Source organism: Physeter macrocephalus, chromosome 15, assembly GCF_002837175.3.
Source record: "Physeter macrocephalus isolate SW-GA chromosome 15, ASM283717v5, whole genome shotgun sequence".
NCBI lineage: Eukaryota > Metazoa > Chordata > Mammalia > Artiodactyla > Physeteridae > Physeter > Physeter macrocephalus.
The window spans coordinates 65,783,341-65,800,124 of NC_041228.1; the positions used below are offsets into that span (position 1 = coordinate 65,783,341).

General features: G+C 40.6%; 1 protein-coding gene across 9 annotated transcripts in view; it reads left to right on the forward strand.

Annotated features, from left to right (window-relative positions):
* The window catches only part of NCOA2 (nuclear receptor coactivator 2), a 279,465-nt gene that overhangs the window by 231,436 nt on the left and 31,245 nt on the right, over positions 1–16,784 (forward strand). For 8 of the 9 annotated variants that reach the window (XM_028500696.2, XM_007128947.4, XM_055091268.1 and 5 more), the window contains 4 exons: positions 3,340–3,487; positions 5,337–6,606; positions 13,526–13,736; positions 16,081–16,287. In XM_028500696.2, coding sequence (XP_028356497.1) covers positions 3,340–3,487; positions 5,337–6,606; positions 13,526–13,736; positions 16,081–16,287 — 1,836 coding nt within the window. The remainder of the gene's footprint in view (positions 1–3,339; positions 3,488–5,336; positions 6,607–13,525; positions 13,737–16,080; positions 16,288–16,784) is intronic. The other variant, XM_007128948.4, reaches the window with a different exon arrangement.

Genomic DNA, 16,784 nt, shown 5'->3' on the forward strand with positions numbered 1-16,784 from the left:
TCCACCTCCGGGGACTTGGATCTGGTGACTCTTTGGGTTCGTATGTACTTGCATCGTCTTGCCCAGAATTGTCGCCGTCTGAAGGGAAATTGAATAGGAGAACCTGTAAGGCTAAGAGTGTGATGAAGGAAATCGAATTGGGCATGATAATCTCACAAAGACAGATGAAAGGAAAGGGAAAGAGATCATTGTCTTTGATGCTACGGCTTCTAGATGTGTAAAACAACATACTGAGGTCCCTTCTAATAGCAAAAGAGCTACCATCTGAATCGTAAGGACACTGTGGAAATAAGAATGAAAGGAGATTTGCAAGAGCAGGTGAATTCCTGTTAGAGGCGACAGTGGGATCCCAAGCCCTCCTTCCAGATGACGACCACTGAAGACTGCCCAGATGTTTCTAGAAAGAGATGAAGTGACTTGTCTGAGGTCACACAGTTAGTTAATAGGACACCTGGAACTAAACCCAAGACTCAGCCCTCCTTGAGCACCTGCCCTTTGCCTGGCATTGTCCCTCTTTCCGTGAGCCCCATGATCGCCACAGCCCACCTAGGAAGTGGGCGTTTGACTCTTGTGCTGTCAGTGGGGAGCTGACACAGGTGACATGGCCTCGGGAGCCTTCGATTAGAAAGTGTCAGCTCCTGGGACTTCCCTGGTGGCACAGTGGTTAAGACTCTGCGCTCCCAATGCAGGGGGCCCGGGTTCGATCCCCGGTCAGGGAACTAGATCCCACATGCATGCCGCAACTAAAAGTTTGCATGCCACAACTAAGGAGCCCGTGTGCTGCAACTAAGGAGCCCATGAGCCGCAACTAAGCAGCCCACCTGCCGCAACTAAGACCCGGTGCAACCAAATAAATAAATAAATTTCTTTTGCTTTTTTTAAAAAGTGTCAGCTCCGGAGCTGGATCTGAGGCCCGTCCTGGCCATCACTTCACCACCGCGCTGCTCCCATGGTTCTTTCTGCAGCATCACTTTTTCTCAGGGGCATTCTGGGTTTTTGTTACATTGGTGAGAACAAAGAAAAAATTCCTTTCTTTAGCAGGACTCCATGGGGGAGACACTTTTTCCTTCTGGTCTTCTGACTCTCCTCTCGTGGACCCTGCATGTCCTGGCAGGGGCACTTGGTTATGGGCGTGGATTCTATGGGGGCCACGCTGCCTGTGAGGGATGGGGGCCCTGTGCCTTATAACTCAGTTTGGCAAATCGTCTGCATTTTTGCAGAAAAAATTTGTAACTCATTATTGAAAATCAAGTTTTAGTTGGTCATCTTCCGTTTAACGTGCATCCATGACCTTGGCATTTACCAAGAGTGTTTGTAAGTTTAAACTTTATGCTTTTAAGATTGATTATGAAAAAGTACAAGTCATGGTAAATGACCTCTCTTTCCATTCCCTTATTTTTCCCTCATCTTACTCATCCTGTTTATCTTCTTCATCCTTATTTCTTAGAAATAATTAAGTACATGATCCAACAATTTGTGTCTTCCAGCATTTTTCTGTAAGTGGGAAAGAGTAAGAGGAAATAAAGGTGCTACATTTGACAGAAATCAGTAATTAACCTGCCCATTTCACTAGGTCTGGTTTAAAATAAAAAGAGTAGTAACAAAGAATAAGAAATCTCCATCAGCAGCCGTGTTCAGTGTCCTTGGGCCCTGAGTAGCAATGCCCCACATTTAATCCTGTGGCTTCGTGATTCCTTACAAAAGGGTTTACACAGATGTACTAGGCACTAATGCTAGGTTTAAACATATGGGACCCACTGAAAGGAAACTCTGCAATGTATAAAATACATTTCATCCAAATGTGTGAAATAAGTCAGATTGAAGGTAATCATTTGCATTGAATAAAAATCTACTGGAAGGCTTTGTTTACATGGAGGAGCTTCCTGAATGCGTTCAGGGGCTTGCTGACACAAATCTACTCAGCAGAGGTGTTTGATACAGACCAAATGGAAATGGAAAATCTTGAGGGATCACAGCCAAGGTCGGATAAAATTCTGAAATTATAAGCCATCGGAAATATGGGTCCTATTATAAAAATGGTATTTATGCCACCTTTTAGTGGCATACTTAGTGTACAGAGCAAGACACATGTATGTACAGTAATTCCTTTCCAGTACTGCCACTTCAGAGTAATCATACAGTAGTTGGTGGCAGAAAGTAATACCTAAATACTGCATGTCCCTAAATACCTGGAACTGAGGGGTGTTCATCAGGGAAATTGCTCAAAGTGAAATTTTACCAAAAAATCTGAATCCACATTGTGTGTCAGCACCTACCTCTGTCTGACTGTCTCTCTCTCTCTCTCTTTCTCTCTCTCTCTCTCTCTCTCTCTCTCTCTCTCTCTCGTAATTTTGTGGAATGATGAATGTGCTTGGCCACTTTGGGACTAACTAGTCAGCCTGCAAAATTTGTGCTGAGGATTATGTGGTAGAAAATGGTAGTCTTCTTAAAATGGTTTAGAAGGTAACTAAACTGTATGGCTCCTTTTTTTCTATTGAAGTGTTCTTTTTTAATATGCAGTATTTGACGGTTTTAAAATACAGTTGTTTTAAAGATAAATCTGAAATTTTAAGAGAAATTATTTTAACCTAGTGTTATATTTTCTGCTCTAGTCTTGAAAATGGAAACGCCTGACTCTTTATCCAGACATTAAACCAATGCCATGTCACTAAGATTTGTACTTTTATTATTTCAGTTTTCTATTTAGCCTTTTTTTCTCTGAAAAGATTCCTGTGATTGTTTATCTTTTACTTCCTGTTATCCTGACCACAGAAATAATACTTCTTACACACCGAGAAACAGAATTGGGGAATAGTAGTGTGAGATAATGGAGTAAACAGTACGTAACTTCAAGATGAATATTCGGAGAATATATTCAATGGCATAAGTTTTACTGTAACATTTACTACTGTATTAGTTTGAAGAGAAATTAAAGGCAAATTGTACCCTGTGGAGGTATCATGTTTATGCATTGCATTGTTTCCTGACATTTTAGACAAATCGTTGTAAAGCGTGTTTTGAGCTAATAAATTGTTTACACTCTGTTTTGCCATGATACTGAAGATTTTAAAAAGAACGTAGTTTGAGGGTCCCAGCTTCATTTGCGGGGGGAAAAAAATACAGTATATTGAATTTATCGGTACTTTGAATGAAAGATAAATGTGTTTTTAAAAATGTATAATGTTCTAATGTCATGAAATATTACTTACAACTCTTTTTAACCTGCTGGTAGGAAAATAATACACTTAACGAAGTTTATTACTGTTATTATGTCTTGTCCTGCCCTCACCTTCTGATTGTGCTTCTAAACGTGCGTTCTGCTTCCTTGCTTGCCTGCAGTGCTGAGACAGGGATTGGCATTCAGTCAGATCTATCGTTTTTCCTTGTCCGACGGCACTCTCGTGGCTGCACAAACGAAGAGCAAGCTCATCCGTTCTCAGACTACTAACGAACCTCAGCTTGTGATATCTTTGCATATGCTGCACAGGTAAGCCTTGTTCTGAGATACCACCTGCCCTCCCCAAGTCAGGAGGAAAGGTTCCAAAAGCAGGAAATCATCCCAGAGCTTGTCAGGTTTGGTAGACCTTTCTGTTGACCAACCCCAGGCTGTAAAATATAAATTAAGTTAAAATTAAATTGTTATTAACTGTTGGCTAAAAGACAACTCCCGATACTGAAATTCAGAGTAGGGCTACACTTTGAATTTTAGCCTTAATATTAGTGAATTTTATTTTATTTTATTTTGTTTTATTTAGGCCGTGCCACGCGGCTTGTGGGATCTTAGTTCCCCAACCAGGGATCGAACCTGGGCCCTCGACAGTGAGACCGCAGAGTCCTAACCACTGGACGGCCAGGGAATTCCCAATACTAGTGAATCTTAAAACCTAGCTGGAAGGACATAGACTAGCACTAACTTTGCTCTGACATGACTGACTGCCTGTTACATCAGAGAAGAATATTGATCAGTTCCCAGCGGTGATACATGCAGGGCAGGAATATAGAATGACTTCTGCTCCTGTGTGTTGAAATCTAAAACTTTCAAATATACATATACTTAGAAGGAATACTTTAGTTTGTTATTCTCAGGTTTAAATGAACTTTTTGACATTAGACTTTAAATTGAAGGGTAGTGAACATTGCCATAAAAAATAAAAGTAAGGAAAATTGAATGTTGATTTTAAAGTAAGTGTCATAAACCATATAGTTTTAGAGCACAAATTTAGGGAAATGATTGTATTTCAGGTTATGTAAATATTTACGTGTGTGCTACGTAAAACTTTATGAGGTGCTGTCAGCATATATCTAAAGTTGCTCTGGAGTTCTCTTTTATTACATTTCTCAATTATTTATTTTCTTATTACGAATAAAAATATCAAGCAGCCCTGTTTGCCAACTGTTAATAAATCCGACCTCAAACTGAAACAATTTGAAAGTGATTACAGATGCACCACATTTCCCCACCCCAACCGAAAGCTGGTGTTTGACAATTTGTGAAACCTGTTTTGTTTGGGTTTGTGAACACGCTTGGTAACGCACAAGTGACTGCCAAGCTGTAAATTAAAGCTCATAGGGCTTGGAAAATCCTCCAGCTCAGCAAACCGGCTTTGAGACCAGGAGCGGAGTAGGGTTGCCTGCGAGTTGGGGAATAAGATCACAGACTCGGGACGATCTGCAATTCCTTCCATGTGGCCTGAGAGGCTCTTGCTTTGCCTTCCAGGGGGACCCAGGTGGGGGATCTGTTAGACAGGTAATCTAATTCTAAACAGTTTTGGGAACTTTATTGGCTCTAAAACTTGCAGAGTTTCGAAGAGTTAGGGGCAAGTTTTTTTTCTCTCTTAAGTTTACTCTTCATCTTGAGCCAAGTAGCACACATCAAGCTCCAGGCTCACAGATGGATCTGTTGTTAGGAATTGTAATCTGGCAGATAATTGAAGGCAGCTATATACTTGTTTGGGTCGTTTCTTTCAGACAGTACAAGCTCTCAGTTATTCATGATAACGTACCGTTTAGTGAGGAAGGTATGTTATGTAATTGGAGGCCCGCTAATGTCTTGTCTAGCAACTATACTTTCAGTATGGTAGAAGTCAAATTTAAACATAACTTCCTCTGTAGAACCACAGACGTCTTAATGAGTGGACTGAAAAACATCCCTCTTGGTCCAAAACGCCGCAGGTTCAGTCTTGCCCGTAATTGCAGATTGTTTCATCAAAGTATTATCCTTTCCTTCCATGTCGTTCGTTCTTTTTAAAGAAATGAGGCGATCTCATTTTCAAAAATTAATGACACCTTGCTCAGAATCTTCCCTTTTATCTTATATTTCTTTCCTCGTCCTACAGAGAGCAGAATGTGTGTGTAATGAATCCGGATCTGACTGGACAAGCGATGGGGAAGCCATTGAATCCAATTAGCTCTGGCAGCCCTGCCCATCAGGCCATGTGCAGTGGGAACCCAGGTCAGGACATGACCCTAAGTAGCAATATAAATTTCCCCATGAACGGCCCAAAGGAACAAGTGGGCATGCCCATGGGCAGGTTTGGTGGTTCCGGGGGAATGAACCACGTGTCGAGCATGCAGGCAGCCACTCCTCAGGGTAGTAACTATGCACTCAAAATGAACAGCCCCTCACAAAGCAGCCCAGGCCTGAATCCAGGACAGCCCAGCTCCATGCTCTCACCGAGGCATCGCATGAGCCCTGGGGTGGCCGGAAGCCCTCGAATCCCCCCCAGTCAGTTTTCCCCTGCAGGAAGCTTGCATTCGCCCGTGGGAGTTTGCAGCAGCACAGGAAATAGCCATAGCTACACCAACAGTTCCCTCAACGCGCTGCAGGCCCTCAGCGAGGGGCACGGGGTCTCGCTGGGGTCGTCACTGGCTTCACCGGACCTCAAAATGGGCAACTTGCAAAACTCCCCGGTGCATATGAATCCCCCCCCGCTCAGCAAGATGGGAAGCTTAGACTCCAAAGACTGTTTCGGACTTTACGGGGAGCCCTCAGAAGGTCCAGCCGGGCCAGCAGAGAGCAGCTGCCACCCGGGGCAGCAGAAGGAAGCCAGCGAGGCCGGCCTGCCCCAGGCCGGGAGCGGCGAGAGGCCTGACGGGCAGAGCAGACTGCACGACGGCAAGGGGCAGACCAAACTCCTGCAGCTGCTAACCACCAAGTCCGACCAGATGGAGCCCTCGCCCTTGCCTGGCGCCCTGTCGGACACCCACAAGGACTCCACAGGCAGCTTGCCTGGCTCTGGGTCGACGCACGGAACCTCGCTCAAGGAGAAGCATAAGATTTTGCACAGACTCCTGCAGGACAGCAGTTCCCCCGTGGACTTGGCGAAGCTGACAGCGGAAGCCACGGGCAAAGAGCTGAACCAGGAGGCCAGCAGCACAGCTCCTGGCTCCGAGGTGACTATTAAGCAGGAGCCAGTGAGCCCCAAGAAGAAAGAGAATGCACTACTTCGCTACCTGCTCGATAAAGATGATACTAAAGATATCGGTTTACCAGAAATCACCCCCAAACTGGAGCGACTGGACAGTAAGACAGACCCTGCCAGTAACACGAAATTAATCACTATGAAAACTGAAAAGGAGGAGATGAGCTTTGAGCCCAGTGACCAGGTAAGTTTTGTCATGTGTCCCCCCAAGTGTCCTAATCCATAGCCATCAGGGATTTCTCCACAGGGGTCTTCTGGGGCCTCAGGTGACTGGATAAAAATAAGTCTTCTTCTTTGTTCTTGCCTTGAAACAGAATCAATTCTCACTGAGGCCGCGCGTTCCAAACACTCTGTCTAGCAAAGAGTGACGTCGTTATAGAGCTGACTTTTATCTTGTAAAGGGTCAAGTGGTGATATTTCAGGCTTTGCAGGCCACACACTGTCTGCCACAGTTATTTAGTTCCACCCCTGGCTTGCAAACACAGCCCTAGACACTACACAGGAACAAACGAGCGTGCTGTGTTTCAGTCAAACTGATACTTGAATTTTATACAATTTTCGCGTGTCACAAGATACTCTTCTTTTGATTTTTTTTTTCAATTGTTAGAAAATGTAAGTCCATTCTTAGTGCATGGGCCATACAAAAACAGGTGGTGGGCAGGATTTAGCCCGCAGGCCAGCTGGGGTTTACTGACCCCTGTTATTAGAAGATACCTAATTGGAGGTAATCACTTCCTCAAAAGTGGGCTTTGTCAGGACAAACTTAATTAAATTATTTTTTACTTACCTTTCCCTTTTTAAGAGCAGAGTCTGACTGGTTTTCAGACTCAATGAAGATCATTCTACCTCTCTTTATTCTCAATCACGACTTCTGCTTAACGCTAAAGAATTTCTTAGACCATCGGCATAAAAAGTATTTAAGGGGGAATGGAGGGTAGAGGGGAGGTAAAGTTGGCCTTGATGTTGGTAGAGCGGAACCATCAAATATAAGTGTAAAACTGAAGTAATAGGTTGCGTTATCTGTTGTTCTTACGTGAAAAATTAATTTCCTGAGAAAATCAAGGATAGCTAAAGTGATATTCAGAGTCATTCTTGATGACACTCTGAGGTAGTGACATCACAGGGGGAAAATGCAAACTGTTTAAAATTTTCCTATTTTAAAAAAAAAAGATTTATTGCTGACAATAATGACTTGGCATAAGGGGTTTTCTGGGGAGTCAACGACCGGTGGGGTAAAGATCCAAGACTTCGTCAACCCTGCCCTCCCTGAGCGCTGCCTTAAGTCGTGATGGGTTGAGAAGTGAAGAAGCTGCACGGGCCTCTCTGCTTAAAATGGTTCACTGATACGGCCTTGAAACTTGTTTTACAAGTGGACATTTCAGGTGTCGCTGTCTTCAGGGACTAGGCGTGCATGGGGAGACGAGAGAGGAGCACGGCTGGCCGTCACCTTGGACCTCCCGGCTGGAGGCTGACCCAGCAGCAGCTCTGGGGTGGAGAGCGTGCTTGGACGGCCGGCCTCCTTCCAGGCCCTGAGCACGCAGCTTCCTGTCTGTCTTTCACTTTGATGTCTGGACAGCTGCTGCCATTCTTTGTGCCCTTCATGAGGGAAACAGCGTAATTGTGTAAACGCCTTGGGTGAGGATGAATCCTTAAACTTAGATGTTAGTGCTCAGTCCTCTACACCAGCCACTCTGTGATGCTGTAAGATCATTGCGTGGGGGGGCCCCGGGGGCTCAGCAGAAAGTTAATAACAATATCTTGGATAAAGTGTAGTGTAAAAGCATATTGACAGCTGTAGATGTTTTAACCTTTTGAGGTTTACTAGATTAGAATACGCAGAGCTAGTGGCAGTTCAGAGTGGCAGGCAGAGTTACTGTCACTCAGGTCTCTTGACACATGCTAGAGGGCAAGATGGTGACTCATGAGGTCCCCCTTGGCTTAGTGGCTAAGTGGCTGGTCCTCCGCTCCATAAACAGAATTTATTTCTATCCCAGGCCTGAGGCCTTAGAGACTTAGAGGGTCAGGGAAGGAGGGCGCTGTTTGGCATTTCTGTATTTACCTATATGATTACACTAACTTCATACAAGAAACTGACAAAGAAGAAGTTCTGTTTGTTTTTTTTAAGTCCTTGAGTCACTTGCAGGTTTCTAGTTGGTATTTAAAAGAACGTTTTTTTCTGATCAACGTTATCTTACTTTGGGAACTTAAAGCACAGAGTGTTAATCAGCACGAACCTGTCATTTTGGGTGGACACGCACACACACTCACACTCACCCATACACACAGTATTTTTTTCTTAATGAAACCCAGTTCCTGGTTTTACCCTCCATCTATTCCCATTTAAAACTCCACCAAAAAAATACTGCTTCAGAGCAATTTTAACATCAGAAACATTGCAGCTTGAAAAGAAAGGTTACCACAGGAAGTATGCATTACCTAAATTTAGATCAAAGGTAGAATGACTTACTTTAAGAAAAAAAAAAAAAACAGGGATTCTTTCACTTCCCGCCCTCCTTCACTTTTCCCAAATACAGGTTGATTGTATCTCCTATTGACTTCTGTACAAATTTATCAAAGGTTTTTCTTTCACTTCAGGGGAACACAACACATTTTTATTCAGTAAGTTAAACTGTTAGCGAGCCTGAATTGCACAGTTGACTGTCTTGTTATTTTGACTCAGAAAAGAGCCATTATCCGAGTGTGTGTTTAACCTATCACTAACTTATTAAGGGCAGGAAGTACTTCGATGGTGCCATTATACCTAAAATAGCATTCTTCACTCCGTAGAGTATTTAAACAACATTTGTTTCTACAGTGTTTCATAACCAACAGGAAACAATGACAGAAAAATTTCCAATATGTTCACTGACTTTTAAGTTATATACTTATTTACATAATGGAGCATGTGTAAATGATACTAACTAAATGGTACTCTTATGCTCTTTCTTAATGCTACTGGGCCACTTATGATGAGGGTTTAGAAACAGTCTGTAAAGAATTTCTTCTTGTTATTTGGCTCCATTAGAAAAGCAAACCATATTTTAAACTGGTAGTGTCCTGAAAATTTCCCTCCAAATGTGGTAGAATTGTGTTGCCATTTTTTAAAGCAATTTTATGTTAGGCAAATGTGGTAAAATAACAGTTTTTTAAAAAATTTTTGAAACACTGTTTTGTAATTTATTAGAATACATGTATTAAAATACATATGTTCTTTATATTTCCTTCAGAAAACAAATTGATTTGACACATGAAAAATTCATAAAACCAGAAAAAATTTCAGAAATCAAGTCCAATTTTCATTTTGTAGAACTTTTACAAAAATCTTTCTGACTCATTTTCTGCCTGAAATAGTTTAAACCAACTCTTCAAATTGATGTGGCTAATTTGAGCATTCGAAGAGATGCCTAAGCAAAACTTTGAAGTATCTTGGCAAAGCGTTTTCAAGGAAGGCATTAATCTTTTTGTTTTGTGAAGAAATCATGCCTAAGAAAGGAACTAGAAAGGAGCTAGAAGAACTTTTGATGAGAATTAAAGCTTACTTAGGGGGCAGAAACGTTTGATCAGAAACTTCATGTGATCAGATGCAGCCCTTCCAGGACTTACACGACTGCAGAAGAAAATGCCCATAGTCGTCAGATTTTATTCCTAGGCAGCCAAAGGTGTCGGGCGAGACACTCTCCTTGAGAAAGAACATTTCAAGTAAAGTTGAGACAGTCAGATTAATTTAGATGCATACTCCAAATATTGACAAGAAATAAACACAAGCAAAGCAATATTATCTCTAGTGGGGAAATTTTCATAATGCATTTTTCTGATGGTAAGCTGAATGAATTCATATACTATAGTGTCCATAGTTAAGGGTCTCCAAAGAACCAGTTCCTTCTGAATATAACGCCAAGAAGTCCCTGCATGACTTTCTTAAGACAAATAAGTGTTTAGTTACTTGTCAAAGCTAGGCTGAAACACAGTTGAATTTGATCAGCTCTTAGAAATGGCAAAGATTAAAATTTGAAAATCAGTTTTAATATATGCTTTTTAAAAATAAAAATCAAAGAAAATCGTGGATTTTAAATTATCTAATTATTTGAAATAAAGAACCAATAAATAGGTTTAAACCGTCCAAATGTATTAATGTTTTATATAGCTATGTATATATAGAGAGAGAGATTAACTTTAGACTTATTTTAAGCTCATCATATTCGACACAAGAGTAGATCACAAAGGAAGAATCATGAATCCTATCGTTAGAACTCTTTGAAACCATGATAGTTATTTTTCTATTCAAGATGGTTTAAAGTATCATTTTATTTGTGTGAAAAGAATAAAGGTGAAAAGGAAAGGTGGGAGTCTAGACCCAGACTATTAATCTATATTGTAAAAGCTTTCTTTTACATATACCTGGGATTGGGAGCAAATTATAAGAGCATCCACTGAGGAAAATAATATATTTATTTTTATTATCGTTTATATGAACCTATTTATTTGGGCCGTTTCTCATTCAAGGCATCTGCAAAGCTTTCTCAAGAAGTAGCTTATTACTTATTACGGCCCACCCTCTCACCCCTCCACAAACAATGAATTTTAAAATACTCTACACAAGGCAGCATTACTGTAGTAGGGAAACCTGGTTTCCTAGGACAGCAGTAAACTTCACAGTTTATTAGAACCTCTTAATACCTCTGTAGCTATTTTCATGATACAACTGTAAGGATATTTATCCATCTTTTTTTTTTTTAATAAATTTATTTATTTTGGGCTGCACCGGGTCTTTGTTGCTGTGCGCGGGCTTTCTCTAGTTGCGGCGAGCGGGGGCTACTCTTCGTTGCGGTGCGCGGGCTTCTCATTGCGGTGGCTTCTCTTGTTGCAGAGCACGGGCTCTAGGCTCGTGGGCTTCAGTAGTTGTGGCTCACAGGCTCTAGAGCGCAGGCTCAGCAGTTGTGGCGCACGGGCTTAGTTGCTTCGCAGCATGTGGGATCTTCCTGGACCAGGGCTCGAACCCGTGTCCCCTGCATTGGCAGGCGGATTCTTAACCACTGCGCCACCAGGGAAGTCCCTATCCATCTTTATGAAACTTTTTTCTGAGAAATTATAGAAATGATAGGAATTTCTATGAGAAATTGAGTTGATTCTGGGAAATGTTTTAAATTACCAGTTAAAATAGTTGAAGGAACTCATCGGGTTGACTGAGTGTCCATTGTCCAGGCACTGTCCTCAGAGGGCAATAAGTACTTATTACACTGATGTTTGTATCTTACGTATTCAGCAAAACATGATAACGATAGCTTTCCAACGGAGTCACTTTACACATGTTTAACTTACCCAAAATTGTCCATACACATTCAGAAGAAGAAAAAAAAAAAAAAAGGAGAGAGAGCTATTAAATGGTTAAGTCACTTGAGCAGTTTTGCCCACCGTTCAAGAGACTTAACTGGGTTTTGGTTCCCTTGAAGCTCCAGTAGTGTGGAAATGTAGCTACGGGCTTTTTCAGTGCGGAATGGCCCCCGCATAAACTTCGTCATTTCGGACTCAGCCAAAGAAGCAGTGATGTGCTTTCACTCTGGAGGGAAAACTGGCTGTGTTGCCCTTGGTGGAGGGGACATACAATAAGGTTCCTTCCCGAGCCGTTCTAAGGATCATTTTGTCTGTGTCTGTCTATACTTTAGGATGCTAACTTTGGAACCTAACCCTTACCTAAGATGTAGCTCTCCCAAGTTTGATCCCTCCCTCTTTTGTTAGAAACGGGTGGCTAAACTAACTAGAAAATGGTCTTGTGATTGCTCAAACAGTGCATTAGGAATTCCCTGGAAAATGGATCTCCAAGTTCTCACTAAGCTAATTGACTCTGAACAAAGACTCCAATAAAATATCACTTCATTATATCCTTCCTAACTTGAGAAATTATGTCCAGTAAAAAGACTTCCTATATAGATTTACATTTGCCATAAATTGCAAAAACCTTAGTAAATGCAGCTTCTAGTGTATAGAATAAAACTGTAAGCCATTCTGCTTTAAGTATACCTCATGTCGGATGTAAATGCTTTCATTTGAATTGCCAGTGTAGACAAAAGGGTTAGTCACGTGGTCAAGGATTCAAAGTCCATCCAGTGACTTTGGGGAAGTTGCCTAACTTGTGTTTTTCCACCTACACATAACTTAGCCATTTTCCTGTGTGGTTGGCACGGTCTGATTTTAAATACTTGGCACACAGATAGGTTCTACTTAAACGAATATAAATTCAGTTGAGCTCTCTGGAAGAAAAGCACTAGGTGTGAAATAGTGGTGATATGTACTTTATTATTTTAATGTTGGTAGTTGAAAGGAAATTATTTTAGTAAAGGGAAAAGCTGTAAGAAATATTTTTATGGCTTCTGTAAAGTCAAATTAATAGCTGCTATGTTTTCATCCTGCTTCCCCGCATTTGTCACCAAAGCTGGTGAGTGACTGAGAAAGCCAGTGTCATTCGAAACTGAAAGTGTAAGCAGGAAAAAAACACCACTCAAATGGAAAAGACAGGGCTGAGCTGTTCATGGTTACGTCCAGCTCCTCGTGCGTTTCACTCCTTGCTCTTAAAAAGAAAGAAAGAAAGAAAGAAAAAGAAAAACAAAGTTCTAAAAGGAAATGACCATTTACTAAATACTGATTTCGTGTAAATTTGGATCATATTTTCCACCAATTTTTTGTTGTTGTTATTTCGTCAGGAGAGTTAACCACAAAACCTAGGCCTGGACTGTAAGTCATAGTACACCATGGTTAATTAGAAATACACATACTCATCATTAATTGACTTATTAGCATAAAATAAAGGGGAATTTATAAATTGCCAGTGAATCACAATGCTAGAAGAGAGCTTTCTTTCTAATTCAGTCATCTCTCTTTTCACAGATGAGGAAACTGAGGAGCAAGAGATTAAATTATCTGTCCTTTGTTGATTTAATTTTTTTTTAAGATGATCAATTAACTGTTAGGCCTGAGGTTCGCATGTGTCTGCATCCCTTGTTTGGCTCTGGTGCCCTTACACCGGTTAGGTCTGTAATTGCAAAGCGGGCCTGTGGCGCCCACTCCTCGCGTGGGACTGGATAAACTCTTCTGTTTGTTAACCGCAGCCTGGCAGTGAGCTGGACAACTTGGAGGAGATTTTGGATGATTTGCAGAATAGTCAGTTACCACAGCTTTTCCCAGACACGAGGCCAGGCGCCCCTGCTGGATCAGTTGACAAGCAAGCCATCATCAATGACCTCATGCAACTCACAGCCGAGAGCAGCCCTGTTACACCTGTTGGAGCCCAGAAAACAGCATTGCGAATTTCACAGAGCAGTGAGTATGAGATATTGATGGTTATGCCAAGAAATTCCCATGTTATCACCATCAGAAACAGGGGTTATTAAAATCTGACGCAAACAGCTTAGTCACTTCAAGGTTTTTATGGTCAGATAGCACCACCTACCGTCACAGCCCTTCAAAAACAGTATTCAGGGTGGATTCTAGTAAACATGGCCTTTTCTGCAGGAGCCTGTGGTTAATATAATCAACACGGGGTGAGACTGACCTGCACTGATAAAGTTCTTCGGATGATTGTCATACTTCCCTTCATTTCAGCCACTGCCTTCAGAAATGGAGTTTAAAATAGATTCTCTGCATCTTAATATATGGCTGAATACTTAAAAGACAGAAACTTAGAAAGTTATGCTGACTTTTCGGGAATAATATACTACTAAAATTTTTTTAATCAAAATACTTACTCATTATACATGAAAGGGCTACACACATTAAAAATACCTTGTCCTATCTCTTAGGAATCCTCATATAAATATCCATTTTACGTGGAAATTTATCATATAAATGTTTTCTAAGTGCATCTTAAGTTTAATTAGTATGATATACAGCTGGAAGACCTTAGACTGTTTTATAAGTGACATTTTTTATCGCTTACTTTTATTTTTTTTAATTTTATTTATTTATTTATTTATTTATTTGGCCGCGCTGTGTGGCTTGCAGGATCTCAGTCCCCTGTTTTTTTTTTTTTTTTTTTTGGCCGCACCGTGCAGCATGTGGGATTTTAGTTCCCCGACCAGGGATCAAACCTGTGCCCCCTGCAGTGGAAGTTCAGAGTCTTAACCACTGGACCACCAGGGAATTCCCTATTTTATATTTCTGTAAGTTTAAGATGAGGTCTTTCTCCACTTTGAACACTTAGTTTACAAACTTGATAGTTAGCTAAAGTTGTCCGATAGTTTTGAGCAGAAGAAAATATCTTTCCTGCGCTAAGGACATGATCTGTAGAAAGAGAGAACCTCTTCAGTGTTAAATCGGTGAACAGAATGATTTTTCCCTCTTCAAGTACAGTTTGACCCAAAGCTTAGCATCTGTTCTCAAATCAGAAATGGCAACCATCAACCACATCACAAAATATCCTTGATTAATAGATCTCTTCTCAAAGTGATTCGTGATCATTCTGAAAAGGGTAAAACAACACGAGTTTTTGTTTGTTATCTGTCAAACATGCCTACTTCTTAGGGAATGGAGGGTTGCTTATGGCCTGTGAGAGATCACAAAGTCAGAGAGTTGAGAAGTGAGTAAGAAACACAGTAGCAGGTTTATGCTCATGACCCAGCGGAGTTAATGGAGGACTGCATGAAAACTCATGGTTTCTCCTCTATCTGTACCTCCTGATGGTCTTCAGACTACTGAATGGTAACCAGATAACTAAACCTGAGGAAGTCAGCTTAAGCGTGTACATCATTTTCATTTAAACCCTAATTCTTCTAAATATTTTATTTGTTATTAATTGTTAAGAACGTGAACGTGTTTTAAATGTTCTATTTCATACTGTGTTTATATAATTCCGAGAAAATAAGATCCTTGATATTATTTAATACGTTAGCTCTATGAATTGTAACTTATAATATCTTTGTTCTTGTAGAAACATTGTTATCAAATCACTGGTTGTCTGTGTGATAGTATAGTACACTGGTGTAGTACTTACTGCACAATAAACTCTTGTGAACTAACCATAAGAATCCTTTCAAATATAAATGTATCTGGAATTTAAAGAAGCTATATTTAGAAGACTTAACAGGGCCCTAGAGCTTCAATACTAACTTCAGGTACCAGAGTTCACACATTTAAAGATTTTAACTTCCAATGAGAGTAGACATTTTTAACCTAATTCTATTCCTAGGAAAGTCCAATTAAAAAAATGATAGTCTCATGTCCAAACCACATGTATCTGGGTTTGGTGGTATATGCAGGAGATGTTTATGGCTTCACAGCTGTGACAAAGCAATGTTGCTAAATTCAAATAATATATGAAAAAAATATATTAGTAGTTTCCTTAACAAATACAGTTGAATATTAGAAGTTAATATTGGGGAGAAAAATGTATGGTAAATAATAGACATGTTCTTTTTTTCCCTTTTTACTTCTTTTTTGTTTTTCAAGGTTGTCAGGAATTAAATTAGAGACTTGTTGATTAGATTGCAAGTCTATGTTTTCGCGCCACATGTTTTTTTGTCTGTGAATTTGTCTTTTATGTAGGCAGTTGGTCCCTGACATGCGTATCTTTGTGATTTTACAAACGACATTTTCCCTGAACACTACTTCTGTTGCTATTTTCCATTATCCTATATTAACCTTAAATTTTCATTTGTTTTCTCCTTAGCTTTTAATAACCCACGACCAGGGCAACTGGGCAGGTTATTGCCAAACCAGAATTTACCACTTGACATCACATTGCAAAGCCCAACTGGTGCTGGACCTTTCCCACCAATCAGAAACAATAGTCCCTACTCAGTGATACCTCAGCCAGGAATGATGGGTAATCAAGGGATGATAGGAAACCAAGGAAATTTAGGGAACAGTAGCACAGGTAAGGGCTCAAATGTGCTGTTAACTTTATTGGTGGGTTATTTAACTTAATGATGTATTCATCCACATCAAACTAGTAGAATTTTTCAAGTGAAATTTTTTATGCTAGAAACTAACATTTGAATGTAACTAAATTCTGCAAATTTTCACTGCGAGCGTGGTATATGAAACATCGGAAAGCATTCAAGTAAGCTGACCCTTTTATTCTGTGATCATTGTTTTTACAAGGGTTCTAATCATTAATCCTATGGCATAAGCTTATTTCAGTTACTATTCCAGTTACTCTTCCAGACATTGTAGTGATATGTGTAAAATAATTTGGTGGTTGCTAGCTTGTCGTGATAATCTGCTGATAACCCCAGAACACTTCCGGTTAGTTGATGGCTTGCGTTGGGCGAATTTCAGAATGAAGGTTTAAAATTCAACCAACCTTTTTTTTTTTTTTTTTTTTTTTTTTTTTTTTGCGGTACGCGGGCCTCTCACTGTTGTGGCCTCTCC